Below are 19,019 nucleotides of genomic sequence, written 5' to 3'. Positions count from 1 at the left end.
GGAGTTCCTCAGGGTAGTGTCCTAGGCCCAACCATCTTCAGCTGCTTCATCAACGACCTTCCTTCCAACGTAAGGTCAGAAGTGGGGATGTTCACTGATGATTGTACAATGTTCAGCACCACTCATGACTCCTCAGATGCTGAAGCAGTCCATGTCCAAATGCAGCAAAACCTGGACAATATCCAGGCTTGGGTTGACAAGTGGCAAGCATCATTCACGCCACTCACGTGCCAGGCAATGACCATCTCCAACAAGAGAGAATTTAACCATTGCCCTTTGACATTCATTGGCATTACCATTGCTGAATCCCCCACTATCAACATCCTGGGGGTTACCATTGACCAGAAGCTGAACTGGATTAGCCATATAAATACTGTGGCTACAAGAGCAGGTCAGAGGCTAGGGATTCTGTTGGAAGTAACTCATCTCCTGACACCCCAAAGACTGTCCACCATCTACAAGGCACAAGCCAGGAGTGCGATGGAATTCTCTCCACTTGCCTGGATGAGTGCAGCTCCAACAACACTCAAGAAGATTGACACCATCCAAGACAAAGCAACCCATTTGATTGGCACCCCATCCACAAAGATTCACTCCCTCTACCACCGATGTACAGTAGTAGCAGTGTGTGCCATCTGCAAGATGCACTACAGGAATTCACCAAGGCTCCGTAGACAGGACCTTCCAAACCCACGACCTCTACCATCTAGATGGACAAGGGCAGCAAATAGATGGGAATACCAGCACCTGGAATTATCCCTCCAAGTTACTCACCATCCTGACTTGGAACTATATTGCCATTCCTTCACTGTCGCTGGGTCGCTGAGTCAGTAAGTCTACAAGTAGCAAGAACAGCTACTTTGTGTTCAGGTGTTAAACCTGGTACTTGGGTTTCAATAGGACTTAACCTGGGCCTCTGATTCCCATGGCAACCAGGTCACATTGGCTTATTGCCGGGCCGAACTAGTAGGAGATCACCTGCTCCATTTTATCTTGAACGAACAGAGACAGTTAAAAATATAACCACCCAATAACACCTTGCACTCGTAACATCAGTCACTGGAAGTAGTGTAAGAACAATCCCAGTGATGTGCCCCCTGCCTACCCCCAGATTGGTTTATAATGAAAACAAACTGGACTCATCAATATTCCTCAAGAAGAAGAACCCATGCAATGAGCAGAGGCCACTCAACCCACCAAGCCCATACTTCCATTTGTCCACGTGAAATCTGGACTATCGTCCACTCTCCTGATCTCCTGAAGGTTCAATTAACTTTCTCACTGTCCTATTAAAGGTAGACCAAGCAATCCTGCAGAATTCCACCCTAACCTTCTATTGGGAATACTCATCCAGTTGTTTTCCACAGGCCTAGGCAACATGGGGCCACCAAGTTCTGCTCAGCCTCCGACCCCTGTAACTAAGGCCTGTAACTAATTTTCCAGATTTCGCAAACAAGTGGTTAAATCATAAAATCCAATTCCCAAAACACCAGTTAAAATTTCTGGAATGCCATGTAATAGAAATGGAATTTAACTCCTTCACTCACCATCTATCAGTGACCCTGTTTACCAGGAACAGCAACTTCCTTTGCACTTCCATAGACAAAGTTCCTACTTTCTGTCGTCAGAGGGTAAGGGGTCATATAGATGCCAGTCACATATATAATTTTCCCATCAAGTCACACACCATCCAGATCTGGAAATATATCACCTTTCTTTCATCGTCACCAGGTCAAAATCCTGGAACTTCCTACCTAACAGCACTGTGGGAGCAACTTCCCTCCAAGAATGGCTGCGGTTCAGGAAGGTGGCTCACCACCAGCACCATCTTCTCGAGGGCAACTAGGAATGGACAATGATTGCCAGCGATGCCCGCATCTCAAGAATTCTTTTAAAAAAGACGGAAAAAGGATGGCACAATTCCTTATCTAAAGAACATCACTGAACCAGTTCGGTTTTTGCAGCAATATTTTTCTGATTTAAAAAAAAATGGATCCAATTTCTTAAACTTGAACTTACGTTCTCTAGATTATTAGCCCAGGCCTCTAGATTTCTAGTGCAATAACAAAACCACTACAGTACTGTACCCAACTTGTCTGCACAGTGTCCTGGACACAACTATATTCTGCTTCTTCCCTCCATCATAAGGTCAGAAGTGGGGATGTTCACTGATAACACAATGTTCAGTACCCTTCACAATTCTTCAGACAATGAAGCAGTCTGTGTCCATATGCAGCAAGACCTGGAAAACATTCAGGCTTGGGCTAATAAGCGGCAACATTTGCATCACATAAGTGCCAGGCAATGACCATCCCCAACAAGAGAGAATCTAACCATCTCCCCTTGACATTCAGTGGCATTACCATCGCTGAATCCCCCACTATCAACATCCTGGGGGTTACCATTGACCAGAAACTGAACTGGACCAGTCATATAAATACTGTGGCTACAAGAGCAAGTCGGAGGCTCGGAATTCAGCAGCAAGTAACTCACCTACTGTCTTCCCAAAGGCACAAGTCAGGAGTCTGATGGAATAATCTCCACTTGCCTGGATGAGTGTGGCTCCAAGAACATTCAAGGAGCTCAACACCACTCAGCACAAAGCAGCCCATTTTATTGGCACCCTATCAACCACTTTAGACAGTCACTCCCTCAACCACCGACGCATAGTGGTAGCAGTAGAGACAGTAGCAGCAACTCAGCAGCACCTTTGACAGCACCTTCGAACCCCGTGACCTCTACCATCTAGAAGGATAAGGGCAGCAGACGCATGGGAACACCACCACCTGAAAGTTCCCCTCCAAGTCACTCACCATCCTGACTTGGAACTGTATCGCCATTTCTTCACTGTGGCTGGTTCAAAATGCTGGAACTCATTTCCTAACAGAACTGTGGGCATTCCTACAACACACAGACTGCAGTGGCTCAAGAAAGAGGCTCACCACCAACCTCACAGAGGCAATTAGGGATGGGCAAACATCCCATGAATGATTAAAGGAAAAAAAATTACCTATCAACTCATGGGGCTCCATATCGCATGGCACAGCTGGAGTTCCTCAACATTCAGGTTCTCGATTTTGGCCAGGTCAGAAAGCCAGTCATCATGCGCTGGCTTGAAACATAGAAAATGTACGGCACAGAAGGGGACCATTCGATCCTTCTTGTCTGTGCTAGCTGAGAAATCATTATCTAGCTTAATCCTACTTTTTGGTTCTTGGTCTGTAGCCATGTAGGCTATGGTACTTCAAATGCATATCTAATTATTTTTTAAACGTGACAAAGATTTCTGCCTTGGCCACCCTTTCAGCCAGTGAATTCCACACCCCCAACCCCCCTTTTAAGTGAAAAAAATTCTCCTCAACTCTCCTCTAATCTTCTACCAATTACTTTAGATCCATACCCCTGGGTTATTGACCTCTCTGCAAAAGGGAATATCCTATCCACTCTCTCTTAGCAGGAGACAGTAAGAAAAAGAATCAGAGGGAGAAGCTTTCCATTAGCTAGCTTGGATTCTCATTATAGGCAGACAGGTAGATCTACCTGTTGGACTAAATGAAGGGAGACAGACATTCCAGAGAGTACACTTACTCACAGAGCCAGTCATCGCCTTCTTTAGTACTTGTGCAGCTGTAAATCTAAGAGGCCCCCTCCACATCAAAAGCAATTGTAACTTTAGAAAACTGCCCAGAAACATTTGAGTCCAATCCAAAATTGTGTTGATTTATTTCAGTCAGTATCTTAACCTCTGGGCTCATTGATCAGAGGATCCAGAACAGATCTAGATTTTCCCAAAAGGGGCAAGAAACTTTTCTATATGTGCTTTCAGTCTTTCAGGGGTTCAATCCAATTCTTTAAGTGTTATCCAATTTGTCAGTGCAAACACTCAGGGAGCGTCACCAAGAAGGGGCTCAACCTCTGAGCATTCTTTGCTTCAAAGCTGCTTGACAGGAAATGTTCTGTCTGGACCAGGTTTTCGAACAAACTGTGAATAAAATTGGCCTCGAGCAAATATTTGTTGATTTAAACTCCCATTGCAATGCAATCGCAACAAAAAAAATCAACACAGATGTTGAACAAATTGAGCTCAATAATGCCCAGCGCTGCAACCTCTTAGAAGATTTCGCTGTGCTTTGTGCATCGTCGTAGGAACACCACCAGTGTCTCTTCAGTGGCTGCAACCCCCTGGTGTGGTTTTGAGCCTCGTTGACCAATTAAGCCCCTTATTCCATCCCCAGTTTTTGTTCTGCTAGCTCACCTCTTCCCGAGGAGCAATATACGAATGCCAGGGCATGAAAGAAACGTCAGCCAGTGTTTCAGCAATGCTGAAAGAAAGTATGATTATGCAGACAACAATGAACCTGAAAGTAATTCACATGAGGTCCCCTGCCTAACCCAACACATGGATAACAACTTTTGAGCTTGATACTAGGGTTGCCGATCCTCCAGGATCGCCCTGGAGTCTCCAAAATGTATAATGAATCCCCTGGATATTTCTGCAAGAGCATTCCAAGAGAAAAATCATAGGGGTAAGAAAATGAAGTTGTTTTTAAAATTTTATTTGAACATTACTGTTTAAGATATTGGAGATGTGGGAAAAAGGTTGTTTGACTGGGCGGGTGATTGGTGGAAGAAGGTCATGTGATAATTTCTCCAGGAATGTGTCCAGCTAGTGTTGGCAACCCCACGCAATGCTTAGAGAACTGTATGAAAACCATGGCCAATGCTTGGAATGCAAGCAGAGGGGGTGTTTACCCATCCCTGTATCTGATGAGGCAGTACACCTTGACAGCCATAATTCACTACAATGTGTTCTGCATTTTCAGATCTTCAGACCAAACGTTTCCTGAAGCTGACCTGTTGGCTCATCTGCTGATAACTGCTGAACTGAATGGATATTCCAAAGGCAGAGGTGACCCTCATCACCAACAGCATCCAAGCCTATATGCAAATTAAGTGTAAGTACTTGGACCTGCAACTACTCTGTGTATCTTGGAAACCACACCTGAAAGTTCCATGACACTAGGCAAATGTCAAGCCCATAGGTTGGATGTGTCAGGACGTGGGCTTCTGGGGAAGCAATGAGGACACAAGAATACACACGCATGCACGCACATACACAAAACATGCGCACACAACACGTACATTTACATAAACTTTCACAGGACTGGGTTACAGTGCTGAACTTTCACTGCTGCTTATTCCCTTAAAGCTGGTAAAAAAAAAAGAGTCATAGAACCATTATGGCCCAGAGGAGGCCATTCAGCCCATCGAGCCCATGCCAGCTCTCTGTAGATCGATTGCTCTGCTCCATCCCCGTTGCCCTGCAGATTTATTTCCCTCAAGTGCCCATCCAGATTCCTTTTGAAATCATTGATTGTCTCCACTTCCACCACCCATACAGGCAGTGAGTTCCAGGCCATTGCAACTCACTGTGTTTAAATACATCCTCCCTGCATCTCTTGCCCAAAACCTTAAATCTGTATCTCCTACTCCTTGTACCTTCAGCTAATGGGAGCAGCTTTTCTTTGTCTACACTTATCCGATAACCTTTCTTGGTGGAGTCAGGGGGTAATCAGTGTGCATTCTGTGTTTTAACACTGAGTTATGCTGATCAGAAAAACCTCCTTCGTCTCCTGAGTCAGCTGCTATCAGTGTCTGCAATACAATTGGCCTGAGTGTACCCGGGCTTGGCAAGGAAAAAGAAAGAGTTAGGTTTCCTACTCCAGACCATTACGTGATGTCCTCCACTTCTAACTGCACAAGCATATGGCAACATTGGATAAGGCAATATCAAAAAAGAATAAAGAAAAATTTGCATTTATATCCCACCTTTCATGATCTCAAATGTTGCAAACCCTTTCATAGCCAGTGCAGCACTAGAGAGTCAACCTGGATTATATTCTCAAGTCTCTGGAGTGGGACTTAGACTCAGAGGTAAGAGTGCTACTGACCTAGTTACACTGATACCAGATTAGGATTGTCCATGTAGCCTCCTCTACCATAAGGACTCTGAATATCCGTCAGCCATCTCCCCCAGTGTAAGCTCTGCGATGGATCTGCCGAGACCCCCCACTCCTTATCTCGCTGAAGTATCATGGGCTGAGAGTTGGGAGGGGAGGGGACAGCTGGGTGAGGTTAATTGGGGGGATTTTCTGATTTCCAAGCCACCGCCAGTTACTGATGCATCTTTACCATCTGCAAGAGCAGGGGGAAAATGGAAAGTGGCACTGGCAGGCCCTGGGCAGCCACCTGTGTCTGCTGGCATTACCGACAGGAAAAGGCTTTGCACAACAAGCAAAGTGGCTGGTTTGCTCAAATGGCAGCCTTGTTTTTTTTATTTGGTGAGCCTCGTGTTCACTGCTGAGATCAGTATACCTCATCTTCCCTGATATATCGGCCACTGGGTGAAACCAAGCCCAGGTCAAGGAAATTCTCAGCTTTGGGTTTCTATTACCACTCCCACCAACCCCCCCACTACCCCCCCCACCCCCCTCCCACCACCCCTCCCCTCTGACCAGCCCCTGCCCCCCGCACCCTGGGCTACTTCCCCACAGTCTAAATCTGAATCTAAACAATTCCATTGGAAAGGAAACATGTTTCAGTAGATTTCGAATAAACTTCAGCCCAAACCACACAAAAGGCCGATAATTCAGCAGACCTGCTCACAGGGCAGGATTTCTAAGCTGGCGGGGTTTCCCTTCCCACCATCCGGAGAGGCAGCAGAGAGCACATCCCCGCTGATGCTGCCCGCCCAGCAACCATTAAACAAGCGTTAATTGGCTGGAGATGGGACTTGTGGCCCTCACTCGGGGGCAAGTCCAATCTCAGAGCCCTGCCGGTCAATCTGATTGGCTGGCAGCTCTCTAATCCCTGCAGCTCCAGAAGATGCTTTGGACAGCACTGGGATTGCAAGTAGTCCCCAGAGCCTCAGTCCTGGGATTCCAGGACCAGGTAGGTTTTGCGGGGGGGGGGGATCTGAGGGTGGCGTGGGGAGGTGGGGCCTGACGGGAGTTGGGCAGAGCAGGGTTGGGAGTATGGGTGGAAAGGTCAGAGGGAAGGGAGGACCTGCAGGTACTGGACATTGTGGGGAGGAGTGTCCCCCGATGTTAGAATGAGGCTGCTGATGGAGGCCCCCCCCTCAGCCCCTCCCCACCTGAGGCCTGACCCGGGTTTTGGGCCTCCCCCCTGTCCTGGAACTCTTCCTGGCAGTCTGGAAATTGAGGCTGGCTGGGAAACGGCCTTTAAGTGGTCAATAACTAGCCACTTCAGGACTTCAGCTGGGGCAAGGGTGGGCGGGAACCCAGGCAGGAAGGGTATCCAAGAAATTTTACGCTCACACCCCCCCCAACCCCGCCTACAAACCCGTTGGCTTGGAAACGTATAAGTCTACCCATAAAGACTGTTAAATGTGAATGGCAATATCATTGTTGCAGTTTAACTGGTCAAACTGTGAAAAGAATTAACTGCCCATTTAATCCAAATACTGCTGAATGTGTCTTCTTCAATAACTTCCTTTAGTACCTCGAAACTTAACGAAGAACTCAGTTACAATGTATCTTCAAGGGCATGTTACACCTCATCTCATCCACAAAAGGTGACACCTCTTAATGCAGAGACCAACTGCAAAAAATTGGCATTTTAAGTCTTCCATCCCCCATCACTGACTATTTTCATTTTGATGTTAATGGGAATGTACAGCTCGATGCACACTATCAAAACATGCCCATGCTTTTCACAACTTGTTCCCACAGAGGAGATGAAGAGATGAAAGGCTAGTGTTCCAATTTACTGAGGCATTCAGTCCCTCATTGTAGCAGTAGGGGGTTATGTTAGTGGGCTATTAGACCTAGAGGCCTGGATTAACAATCCAGAAAATGTGAGTTTAAATCCCAACATGGCAGTTTGAGAAGTTGAGTTCATTTATTTAAAAAAAACCTGGAAAGGTAAAGCTGATGGCAGTAAAGCTAACCATGCAGTTGTCAGATTGTCACAAAAACCCAACTGGTTCACTTATGGCTTGATAAGGTATATACTAGGAGTATGTTTTCTCTTATGGGGGGAGACTAGAACAAAGGGACACAGTTTAAAAGTAAGAGATCCCCCATTTAAGATTGGGATGAGAAGAATTTTTTTCTCTCAGAGGGACGTTAGTCTTTGGAATTCTCTTCCCCAGAGAGCAGTGGGGGCTGAATTTATTCCAGGCTGAGTTAGACAGATTCTTGATAGACAAGGGAGTCAAGGATTATGGGGGCAGACAGGAAAGTGGTGTTGAGGTCATAACCAGATTAGCCATGATCTTATCAAATGGCAGAGCAGGTCAAAGGGCCAAATGGCCTACTCCTGCTCCTAAATCCTATGCTCCCAGAACCTTTGAAGGAAGGTAACCTGTCACACATGTCCAGGCTTATTAAAAAATTCACTCTTGGGATATGGGCATCACTGGCAAGACTGAAATATGTTGCCCATCCCTAAGTGGCTCTTGAGAAAATGACACTGAGCCACATTCTTGATCCACTGCAGTCCATGTGGTGAAGTTACTCCCAAATAGTACTGGTAGGGAGTGAGTTCCAGGATATTGTGCCAGTGACAGTAAAGGAGCGGGCGATACGTTTCCCAAGTCAGGATGTTGTGACTTGGAGGAACGCTTGTATAAATGTTGCTGGTCTCTACGTGACTCCAGTCCCATATCAATGTGGTTGAATTTTTAACCACCCTCTGAAGTGGTCTAGCCAGCCACTCAGTTGTATCAAATCAGTGCAAAGAAGGTCCACCAGCACAAGGAACAAGTAGAAACAGCAATAAATGTTGGCCTTGCTGGTGATGTCCAAGAACAATCTTTTTTTAAAAACTGGATGCATTTGGAAAGATCTCAACACAGGCCCCGGTGGGCATGAGTTGTCAGCACAATTCTGCCTGTAATTTAGCATTCACGTGGGACTGGCTTTCGGAGAGGGCATAGGGCCCATTAGGTAATAAAGATGTCACTCTGGTGCATTGAGCCCTGAGCGACAGTAAGGTTGCAGTTAGTAGCCAAAGTTATACCTGACCAGCTGGGAAAGCGTGTTATTACTACTCGGACCATTACCTTGAAAAATAAAAAAATATCGCTTATAGAAAAAGCCTGCAATTCAGCAAGGGGCTTTACCAAGCTCCGATTGCAAGTTCCATAAGAGTTACAATGGGAGACTGATAGAACCCTTCCGATATTTGAGAGCTTCTGCAAACTGCGTTGTAATGCTCTTCAGAATTCATGTGTCCCTGCTGGGAGATTGCCATCGAAGATCGAGTCTAACTCGTGCAATGCTTCCTTTTTTTGCAGTAAACCCAGAAAAGGCTGCCTTGTACTTCATCACTGGGGTGTGCTTTGGCCTGATCCTGACTCTTTGCCTGCTGGTTATCCGAATATCCTGCCATGCTCGCACAGCGGCTGCTGCCCCAGTCAAGAGGAAGGCTGAGGAAGGTAGCGAGGAGGAGGACGAGGAGGAGGAGGACGAGGAGGACGAGTTGGACAGTGTGCCGCCCACGACGACAGACTTGACCCTGGCCAACCATGCCCAGACCCACACCAGCTCCAATGTGAACGTCTTTACTTCTGCCGAGGAGCTGGAGCGCGCCCAACTGCTGGAGGAGAGAGAGCGTATCATTCGTGAGATCTGGCGAAGTGGGCAGCCGGACATTCTGGGCAGCGGGTGCCATCAGTTCGAAATGGAGCTGTTGCCCAACGGAGGCCAGAGAGAACATCGAACCTGGAGCCCAAACTCCGAGGGCAAGTACTAGGGGAAGAAAGGAAGATAAAGCTATTTTTTTTTTAAAATAAATGTTTATTAATTAGCCACAGACATATGGAAAACACAGGACCAAAAATGAATAGATAAGAATTTGTACCTGATGTATGGAATTACCAAAATCAGAAAAGCACAAAGAAACAAAATAGTACCAAAGGTTTGCAGAATGGGGATTGCAAGCAGGCTGTTTGTTTAATATGGATTTGTACATCTAGCTGAGCTGTGTTGGAAACTATTGTTAGAGCACAGTTATTGCGTTAAAGTCACTGCCATCTAATGCTGTATGTGGGATGGACAACTCAGAATCATTCCACTGATGGGGAAGAAGCAATGCATTCACCAAGGAAAATCCAGCCTGATTGGAAGCTGTCCCTTCAGATATTGATAATTCTACCTTCTCCCAAAGAGGAAATGCTCCAATTCCAGGGGCTCTCAAATTTGTTGTCTTTAACTGTCACTGGAAATAGCCACTGATGCCTGGGAGAATTTTATTGATTTTCCTTGAACTTCTCCAATCCCATCCCAAATCTCCGATTCTCCAGCCCCAAATAGAACTTCATATCCAATATTTTTGTATATTCATAAACACTATTTTCTGATGAGCTCTTGACAGCATGATATTTTAGAATATATAACTAGTGCAATGATCTGGATTGGTTTCCAGAGCCTCATTGTATATGGTGCTTGGACTCTTTAAGAAATGCACTTGTGGAAAATGGTACTGTTTTTATAGCTTTACCCACAATGGGACCAATGTGTTACATGTTGCTTACCTGTATAGTCCAATGTGTTACATGTTGACTTATCTATATGTATCTTATCTGTATGGTCAGTGCACTACATGTGTCATGCCTGTATGGACAATGTGTTGCATGTGACATACCTGTAAGGACTAGCTTGTTACATGTAACTGGTGCATTATGTGTAACTTACCTACAAAGAGGAAGTTGCTGCATGTGATTATTACAAGTGCCTTATTATTGATGTCTTAGTAACACAAAGGGCTGGATTTCTGCTCCCGAGGCTGATAGCTGGAGTCAGGAAATTTCCCAATTTGGCAGACCCCCCTCAGTTTAAAGGGTCCCTTAGGGCTCAGTTTTTGCTCTGGGGAGGTGGGGTAGGATAGAGCTGGGCCTGCCAACCCCGGAAGCAGATCCTAGGTGGCCACATGGACAAGTGGTGCTGAGACTGCTGAGTAGGCCTACCTCAGTTCTCTGGGACTTTGTCAAAGTCGTTTTAGACATTGTTTGGCCCTCTAGCCCTCCCTCCTCATACCCTTTCACCGCCCCCATGCCCCTTCATACCTCCATGCCAACTTATCCCCCAACCACCACACATGCCACCTCATAACCCCATGTGACCCCATAGACCCTTGCCCAGTGTCCACCATGGGCAGACCGCAGGAGCCAAGTGGAGATGAAAAAATAAACTTATAACAATCTAATACAGCTCTCATCATACACACTTGATAGTGAAAAAAAATTCCCATTCAAGTAACCCATTCAAAGCTTTTAAATTTCCTCAAGTGGTTAATCTCTTATTAAAACAAATAAACTTCTATTCAGACCCCGTATCAAAGACAGCCAATCCTTTAATAGCCTCTTTGAACTGTCAATCAAACTATGAATTCAGAATCCCCTGCTGAGGTAATTGTGGCTTTTGAAACTCAGCCAAGCATTCATAGTGAAGTAATAATAGCCCTTAGGCAAATGTCAACAATGAACTTGATTGAAACTGTATGGCCAGATGTTTTTTTTCTAACCTACGCCAGATGGCCTGTCAATCAAAGCGGTGCAGCAGAGTTTTTTTTAACTCTCATTGATAGCTTTTTGTTCCATGTTTAAAGAGTGGGAGATTTAAAATACTTCAAACCATGACACCTAAACAGACTTTATCCATCCTTCAAGAGAGTTTAAATCTACTCCATCAATTTGTGGCTCCCACATTGTTGGTAAAAGTCCTTGCAACAGCCAAAATGAGGTCTGTTTGAAATCAACACTAAGTTCAAATGGCCCTACTGAGTTTGGGTTTCCCCCCTGTGTGAATCACGCCCATCTCCCTTCCTCCTGCCGGCAAAAATTCGACCTGTTGGAAATGGGGGTATTAATTCCGCTTCCTGGTCTCACCTGCTATATTCAAAGGTCCACAAATTATTCTTGACTCCGCAGTTATCAGGCCCAAAAACCTATAATTCTAAAAATGCTTCACTTGGCACCTTGTTTTTCTCGGTCAATGACATAACAACAGAATTGGAAAGTGGATCAAAATGGACAAAATTCACATTCCTTGCTTTAAAATGACACTTTGACACTTTTGTTTGATAGACAACAAATCAGCGGAGGAGTTCATCATCCTCCCACCCCCATTCCCCCCTCCCCCCAGACATTGCTGAATTAGCTGATCTCATTTGGGGGCAGTACCACAGCTGATCTCAATGTTGGGAAAGGGTAAACCAAGCAATGTTTCCATTTATGAAAGCAATCTGATGCCCCCTGTTTACAAAGAATACGTGCTGTCAGGATGTGTGGATACAGAAGAGTTGTCCCCACCCATTGACGACACCTCAGCTTAAGTAACGACCTGCAAGAAAATATCTGCACCATCATATCACTGAAGCATACCAACAGCCATCTTGTGATGTTAATACTTGTGAAACCATACACTGATTATGGGTGTCTTGGATCCGGAAGTTGAATAATGTTTTCAGCACAGAGACTCAGTTCAACTCCAGTCCAGATAAAAAGCTTCCTTAATCTGTTGGCTGTAAGGGATAAAGCTTGCCCTGGCCGATCAGTGCATTGTATGTGGCTAAACAATGGCTCTACCTGAGAAGTGTGAAGTGATACATTTTGACAAGACGAATGAGGAGAGGCAATATAAACTAAATGGTACAATTTTAATGGAGTTGCAGAAACAGAGAGGCCTGGGGTTTATGTGCATAAATCTTTGGTGGCAGGACAGGCTGTTAAAAAAGCATACGGGAGCATTAACTTTAAAAACAGACATGGAGAGTACAAAAGCAAGGAAGTTATGCTAAACCTTAATAAAAATTGATTAGGTCGCGGCTGGAGTATCGTGTGCAACTCTGGAATATCAAACCCCTTGAGAAGGTGCAGAGAAGGTTTACTGGATTAGTACAGGGGATGAGGGACTTTAGTTATGTAGAGAGACTAGAGAAGCTGGGATTGTTTTCCTTAGAGAAGAGGGGAGGCTTAATAGAGCTGTTTGAAATCATGGAGGGTTTAGATGGAGTAAAGAAGGGGAAACTCTTTCCAGTGGCAGAAAGGTGGGTTACCAGAGGAGAAGATTAAAGGTGATTGGCAAAAGAACTGGAGGCAAGGTGAGGAAAATTCCTTTTACGCAGCAACTTGTTATGGTCCAGGATGCGCTGCCTGAAAGGGTGGTGGAAGCAGATTCAATAGTAACTTTGAAAAGAGAATTGGATAAATACTTGAAAGGGAAAAACTTGGAGGGCTGTGGGGAAAGGATAGGGGCAAAGTGAATAGTTCTGTCAAAGAGTTTGCACAGGTACAATGGGCTGAATGACCTCCTTCTGCGCCGAATAATTTCATGATTCTATGAAACGAATTTTGAACATTCCCAATGCAGCCCACAGGGAGATGCCACACAAAACTGTCTTAATTTGGTACTAAATTGGCAATCACAGAGAAAGGGAAAAAGGAAAAAAAAACCCTTTGAGTTGGTAAAGTGACACATTGTGGGCAGTGTAGAAGGAACTTTACTCAATATCTAACCTGTCCCGGAACTGGTTGATGGGACATTGTAGAGGGATCTTTACTTCATTTTGTACCTCACCTCCTTAATACTGTAGCTTCCAAAATGGAAACTATCCCATTCTCCAGCACTAACATCTCACCTTGATGAGCACAAAGTGAATGTCTCTATCTTCATTTATGTTCTTTTACACACACGTTGAAGCTGGTGATGACAATCGGGATCCTTCTGAGGAGTAAGAAAATAAATGTGATCCCCTTACTAACATTTCAACAGCTCGTACCTAAGGCCCATTACTGAGATACCACGTTATCCAATGAGCTGGCTGACTGATCATTTATAATAATTCCCTTGATATTGTGCCACTGGGATGTGGCTCTGACTTAGCCTCACTTAGTGAAGCATCTGACTGTGATGGACAGCAGATCAAAACTTTTTCACCTCTTATAACAGCATTTTCATTGTGTACCTTAATATAGACTCACATGCAAGAGAACTCAATGAAGCAAAATGGCACTTAGTCATTATTTGGCCAGACATTTGGTCAAATGACAATACCTCTTCGAATTAGGATTTGTTTCATGGAAGGAATTAGATTGTACTGTTGATATTTGTATGAAATTGGTCTGTCCATTTCTGTCGCTTAGGTCTTAAACCATTGAACCCTATCAGTGACTGAAGAACATTGTTAAAATGAGGATAAAGGATTTTAACAGGAACATGTCAATGTAGCTCAGCACGATTTCCACCCATGTGACTCTAGTTGGACATGGAAAGTGATGCATTGATTTACAGAGTGTGAGCTCCAAGTTGTAATCTAATAACTCTGCCCTCTCAAATGTTACCATTGCTTCAGGTTATATTTTATTTTGCTTAATAAAAACTATAGTTGTATTAGAATTCGTAATGACTCTGTGCACACATAGAGTTGCCAGATGTGGTTCTGTGCTACATGGGTGGTGCGCTGGGCAGAATTCCAGGGGCACCTGAGAAGAGCAGCACCCTCCCCAACCCCCCACAAAGGCACCCACCCCTTCAAAATATCCCCACCCTCAAAGTGCTCAATGGACATAAGGGGGAGATGGATGTAATGCATATGAGTTGCTCAGCCTCTCCCTTCAGTACAATTTAAGGTGGAAAGTTAAGATGGAAGGAAATGTGATCAATCTGTGTTCCATCCCGATTGTAGCATTTGGGAATGTGCTGATTTTTGACTCTCCTCGATATTGGATTCTCAGATGCATGTGCATTTCCAATGACAACATCTGGCAGAGTTTTTTTCTTAAGTTTTTCCTGGAACATTGACAGAGGTAGGGCATTCAGCCCCTTGAGCCTGCTCTGCTATTCCATTAGATTGTGGCTGATCTTCTCGTTCAATTTCTGTACTGAAAGTTTCAATTGACCCCAGCACCCACGGGGAGCTCTTTTGGAGAGAGAGGTCTGGATTTCCACAAAGCTCTGTGTGAAAAAAGTGCTCCCTGTATTCCTGAATAGCCTAGCTCTAATTTTAAGATTATGTCCAATATTGCCTCGAATTATTCTTTGTTGTGTGTGACCTGTTTGTTACTTTGCACTGTCAATTTAAAATTGCCATGTGTGCATCTTAAAGGGACATTGGTTGTGTGTGCCAGCTTGTTGCACTTTGGAGTACATTCCAGAATACTGCACACCAGTGAAGCTTACAGGCAATGTTACTTATGTCCCCTCGTTCCTGATATCCCCACCAGAGGAAATAGTGGGCGGAATTGTGTGCCCTCCCCCATGGCACAGGGGGACATTTAATCAGGCAGGATGGTGATGGGTGGGGCTGTGCACCCTTCTCACCTCCACCTGGATTAAATCTATGGCGGGAAGGCCCATGGAGGACCTCCTGACCCGACTGCCAATTGAGGTTAAGGGCACCATTTATAAACCCAGCGGTGGTGGGAGCTCGTCATGTGGAGAGCATGACAAGCAAACCCTGGTGTGTTTGCCTGCGGACTCCTGGGTGGGGTGGGGGGTGGTGGTGGGGTCCCTCGTTCAAAGGCACTCAATGCCTGATCAAGAGACCCGGCATTGGGAGTGGCGGGGGCCCACTTTGAGCCACACCCCTGCCCTTGCTGCTGAACTCCCTCCCCCACAGCCCACTTCCCAAGATCCCATTCCCACTATCACTCACCCTGAGCCTGTGCCTCTTCTCGATCTGAAGTCCTCTGGTGGATATAGTACCGGCAACCTCCTGGTGTTGCTGCTGAGTAGAGAAGAGCTGCTGGCCTCTGACTGGGTGGCAGCTCCTGGTGGGCGGGATTTTCACCTCTAGGGTCCTTGATCCCGGGGGAAGGCCTGACGCTAGCCTGTTAAGTAACACAAGGTACAGTTGAAAAGGGATGATGCAGAGGTCTTGTTGGCTCTCCAGCCAGCAGCTGAGACCCCTGCTACCTCCACAATATTCCACCCAGTGTCTCTGCATGTGCTCTATTGAGCCCTTTTATCATCTTACACACCTCGATTACCCCTTGATAAACTCCACAAGCCAAATTCATCCAATCTGTCCTCATAACTCTACCAAGAGAACACTTTTAGTGAAGAATTTCTTGACATTATTGACTAAATTTACCTTTCTGTGGTTTGGGCCCTTGCCTCTTGTCCTATTCTGCTCTTGGTGCAGCTTTCCTACCTTGTTTAAGTATCTTACATGTTCTACACAGTCTTCTGAGGCTGAGATAAGGTCCCTCCATCTTATCCTGTCAGCTCTGATGCTAGAGGCCGACCTGTCTTCTCTAGATACAGGATTTGTCCATCTCCAAGTTACCAAGAAACCAAAGTATTTGGAATTCTCCCCATGCTGTTAAAATTAGCTACAATTTGATTTAATTGAAAGCTCTTATTATGAAATCTGGAAGTCTGCAATATAATTATACATCCCAAGCTTCAATCTCAGCCAAAGTGGCCAAAAGCATAGCAACAAGAGTAGGCCATTCAGCCCCTCGAGCCTGGTCCGCCATTTATTTCAATCATGGCTGGTTTCAGCTGCGCGGGGGGGCAGGGGAGGTGCTGCTGAAATGAAAAGGAGATGGGAATCAGAGAAAGGTTTGGTTCGACTCCAGGTCACAATCCAGCAGCACGGCCTGAAAATCGTCTTTGCAAAAACGGGATTGAGCTCAACTGTAACATTCCCTGCAGCCAAACAATGTACCGCCACCTGTCAAGATGCACCACTGGGCTGGGTAATAGAGGCTGATTGGTCTGTGGGACCACATCTTAAATAGAGGAGTTGTGGAAGTCAGTGGTTCAAAAAAAAAAGTGATGGCTTCTGAGGGAAAAATGATAATTAAAAGTTTAGAGAAGGTCATTAGACCCAAGCAAGCCTGTCTGATTTTGACAGATTAACAGTATTTACATGCTTTCTTACAATATCTCTCAATCCCTTACCTTAAAATTGTCTCCAAATGAGTTTTGAACCCATTTGCTGCATTGGCCTCCTCATTCCATAGCTCTGATACCCTTCCTGTTTATATTTCTAAATGGGGACTTATCACCAGATCGCACCTAAGCCTCACCACCTGCTCCTCTGGCATTTTCCCCACCTTTGAGCATCTCCCCTTATTTCACCCCGAACACTTATATTTCAAAATCATCGTTCTCTACTGTCACCCCTCAGTGTGATAAAAATTATCTCACCAAGATATCTTCACTACTGACTTCCCTCAGCCTCTGCTCCGAATTATTTTTCACCCTTGGTGATTTCAACCTCCATCTCACCTCATCACATTCTCCTCCTGTGAGTTCACTGTCCTCTCATCCTCCCTAAATCTCTCCCTCCATGTAAACTCCCCAACCGATATTCATGTCCACCCCCTCGACCTTGCCATCTTGCATGGTCTTGCTACACCCATTGTATTAATCACAGATCAGGCCATCTCTGTTCACTACATTGTATAACTTGCTACCCACATCCCACTTCCATGCCCCAACCCTACTTCTTCCTATATTCACCCCTGGAAAAAACTATCCGCAATTCACTTACAATTACACTTCCAAAATCCCATTGTCTAACCTTTGGCTACAAAATTTCTGAAGCTACAGATTTCCTCAGCCACGCCCTTACCTTCACATTTGATGTTCTACTCTTCAATAAAACCATTACTCACTCTCTCACCATGGGCCATTCCCCCTAATACAGCCCTCATCTCTGTTCCCTTAAGTCCAAGGAACACAGGCTTGAAAATTTGGCGGAAAACCGCTTTAGCCGCCATCCAATGCCAGATCTGGCTGAGCCACATAAAACACAAGCAGGTGCTATTCTCGTCTGCTCAAATGGCTCACTATTCCAGAATCATCCCAAAATTCAAAGATTAACTCCAACTTTCTTTCTCTACTGCAAACTGTCTTCTTAACCCCCTCACCCCTGTCCCCTGCACCCTCACCTCGGAGCTCTTGGACTTCTCACTTAGATCGAGACAATCTGATCAGCTGCCTCTGCCTCATCCCTCCCTTCCTCCAAAGCTCCCACTGCGCTAGCCCTGGACTTGCACCTTTCTCTCATTTCTCTCCTATATCCCTCCTCATGCCTTCTCTGAGTTCATCTCATCTATGGAGACCCACTTTCTGCTCGCTCAACCCTATTCATATTAAACTGCTAACCACCCGACTTCCCCTCCTAGTCCCCATGTCAGCTGATATTGTTAAGAGTTCTCTCTCTTCATGTGTTGAAGCTCTGCTGTCATCACCTCTCTCCTCAAAGAAACAACCCCTGACCTCACCGTCTTTAGCTGCCATCACATCTCAAGCGTCCCTTTCCTCTCCAAAATCCTTGAATGGGATATTCCCTCCCAAATCCATGAGATTTTTCTGGGAACTCCAAGTTTGAATCCCTCCAATCAGCTTTCCTCCCTTGTCACAATACTAAAACAGCCAATTATCAAAGTCACAAATGACATCCTATGTGACTGTGACAAAGGTCCTTCTTGATCATTGCTATCTTTGACATGGTTAACCATACCATCCTCCTCCAGTGCTACTACACTGTCCTCCAGCTGGGTGGGGTTGCTCTCAACTGGTTCCATTCTTATCTAATTGTAGTCAGAGGATCACTTGCAATTTCTTCTCTTCCAGATCCCACACAGGGTCAGGGTTGTTTTGTTCTGCCTAGAACAGAAATGGCTAAGAGGAGATTTGATAGAGGTGTAAAAAATCATGAAGGGTCTAGATAGAGTAAATAAAGAGAAATTGTTTCCAATGGCTAAAGGCTCAATAAAATTGGTCTATTATCTCTGGTATCCCCCTTGGCCTCATATCTATCCTTGACCCATTCCTATTTCTCATCCACATGCTGCCCCTTGGTGACATCATCCAAAAGCACGGTGTTAGTTTTCACATGAATGCTGATGACACCCTGCTCTATCTCACCAACACCTCTCTCGACCCCTCCACTGTTGCTAAATTGTCGGACTGCTTATCCGACATCCAGTAATGGATGAGCAGAAGTTTCCTCCAATTAAATATTGGGAAGACTGAAGC

The 19,019-nt window shown here is 45.3% G+C and overlaps 1 protein-coding gene across 7 annotated transcripts in view; it reads left to right on the top strand.

Annotated features, from left to right (window-relative positions):
• The window catches only part of LOC144695871 (protein eva-1 homolog B-like), a 92,510-nt gene extending 78,098 nt beyond the window's left edge, over window positions 1-14,412 (top strand). For all 7 annotated transcript variants that reach the window (XM_078566921.1, XM_078566919.1, XM_078566915.1 and 4 more), the window contains 2 exons: window positions 4,824-4,955; window positions 9,320-14,412. In XM_078566921.1, the coding sequence (XP_078423047.1) occupies window positions 4,889-4,955; window positions 9,320-9,777 (525 nt within the window). In that variant the 5' untranslated portion in view covers window positions 4,824-4,888 and the 3' untranslated portion in view covers window positions 9,778-14,412. The remainder of the gene's footprint in view (window positions 1-4,823; window positions 4,956-9,319) is intronic.
• The last annotated feature ends 4,607 nt before the right edge of the window (window positions 14,413-19,019 follow it).

The sequence above is a fragment of the Cetorhinus maximus genome, chromosome 21 (genome assembly GCF_964194155.1).
Source record: "Cetorhinus maximus chromosome 21, sCetMax3.hap1.1, whole genome shotgun sequence".
NCBI lineage: Eukaryota > Metazoa > Chordata > Chondrichthyes > Lamniformes > Cetorhinidae > Cetorhinus > Cetorhinus maximus.
Note: the sequence above shows the minus strand (reverse complement) of the source record. Positions and strands in the feature narration are given on the sequence as shown.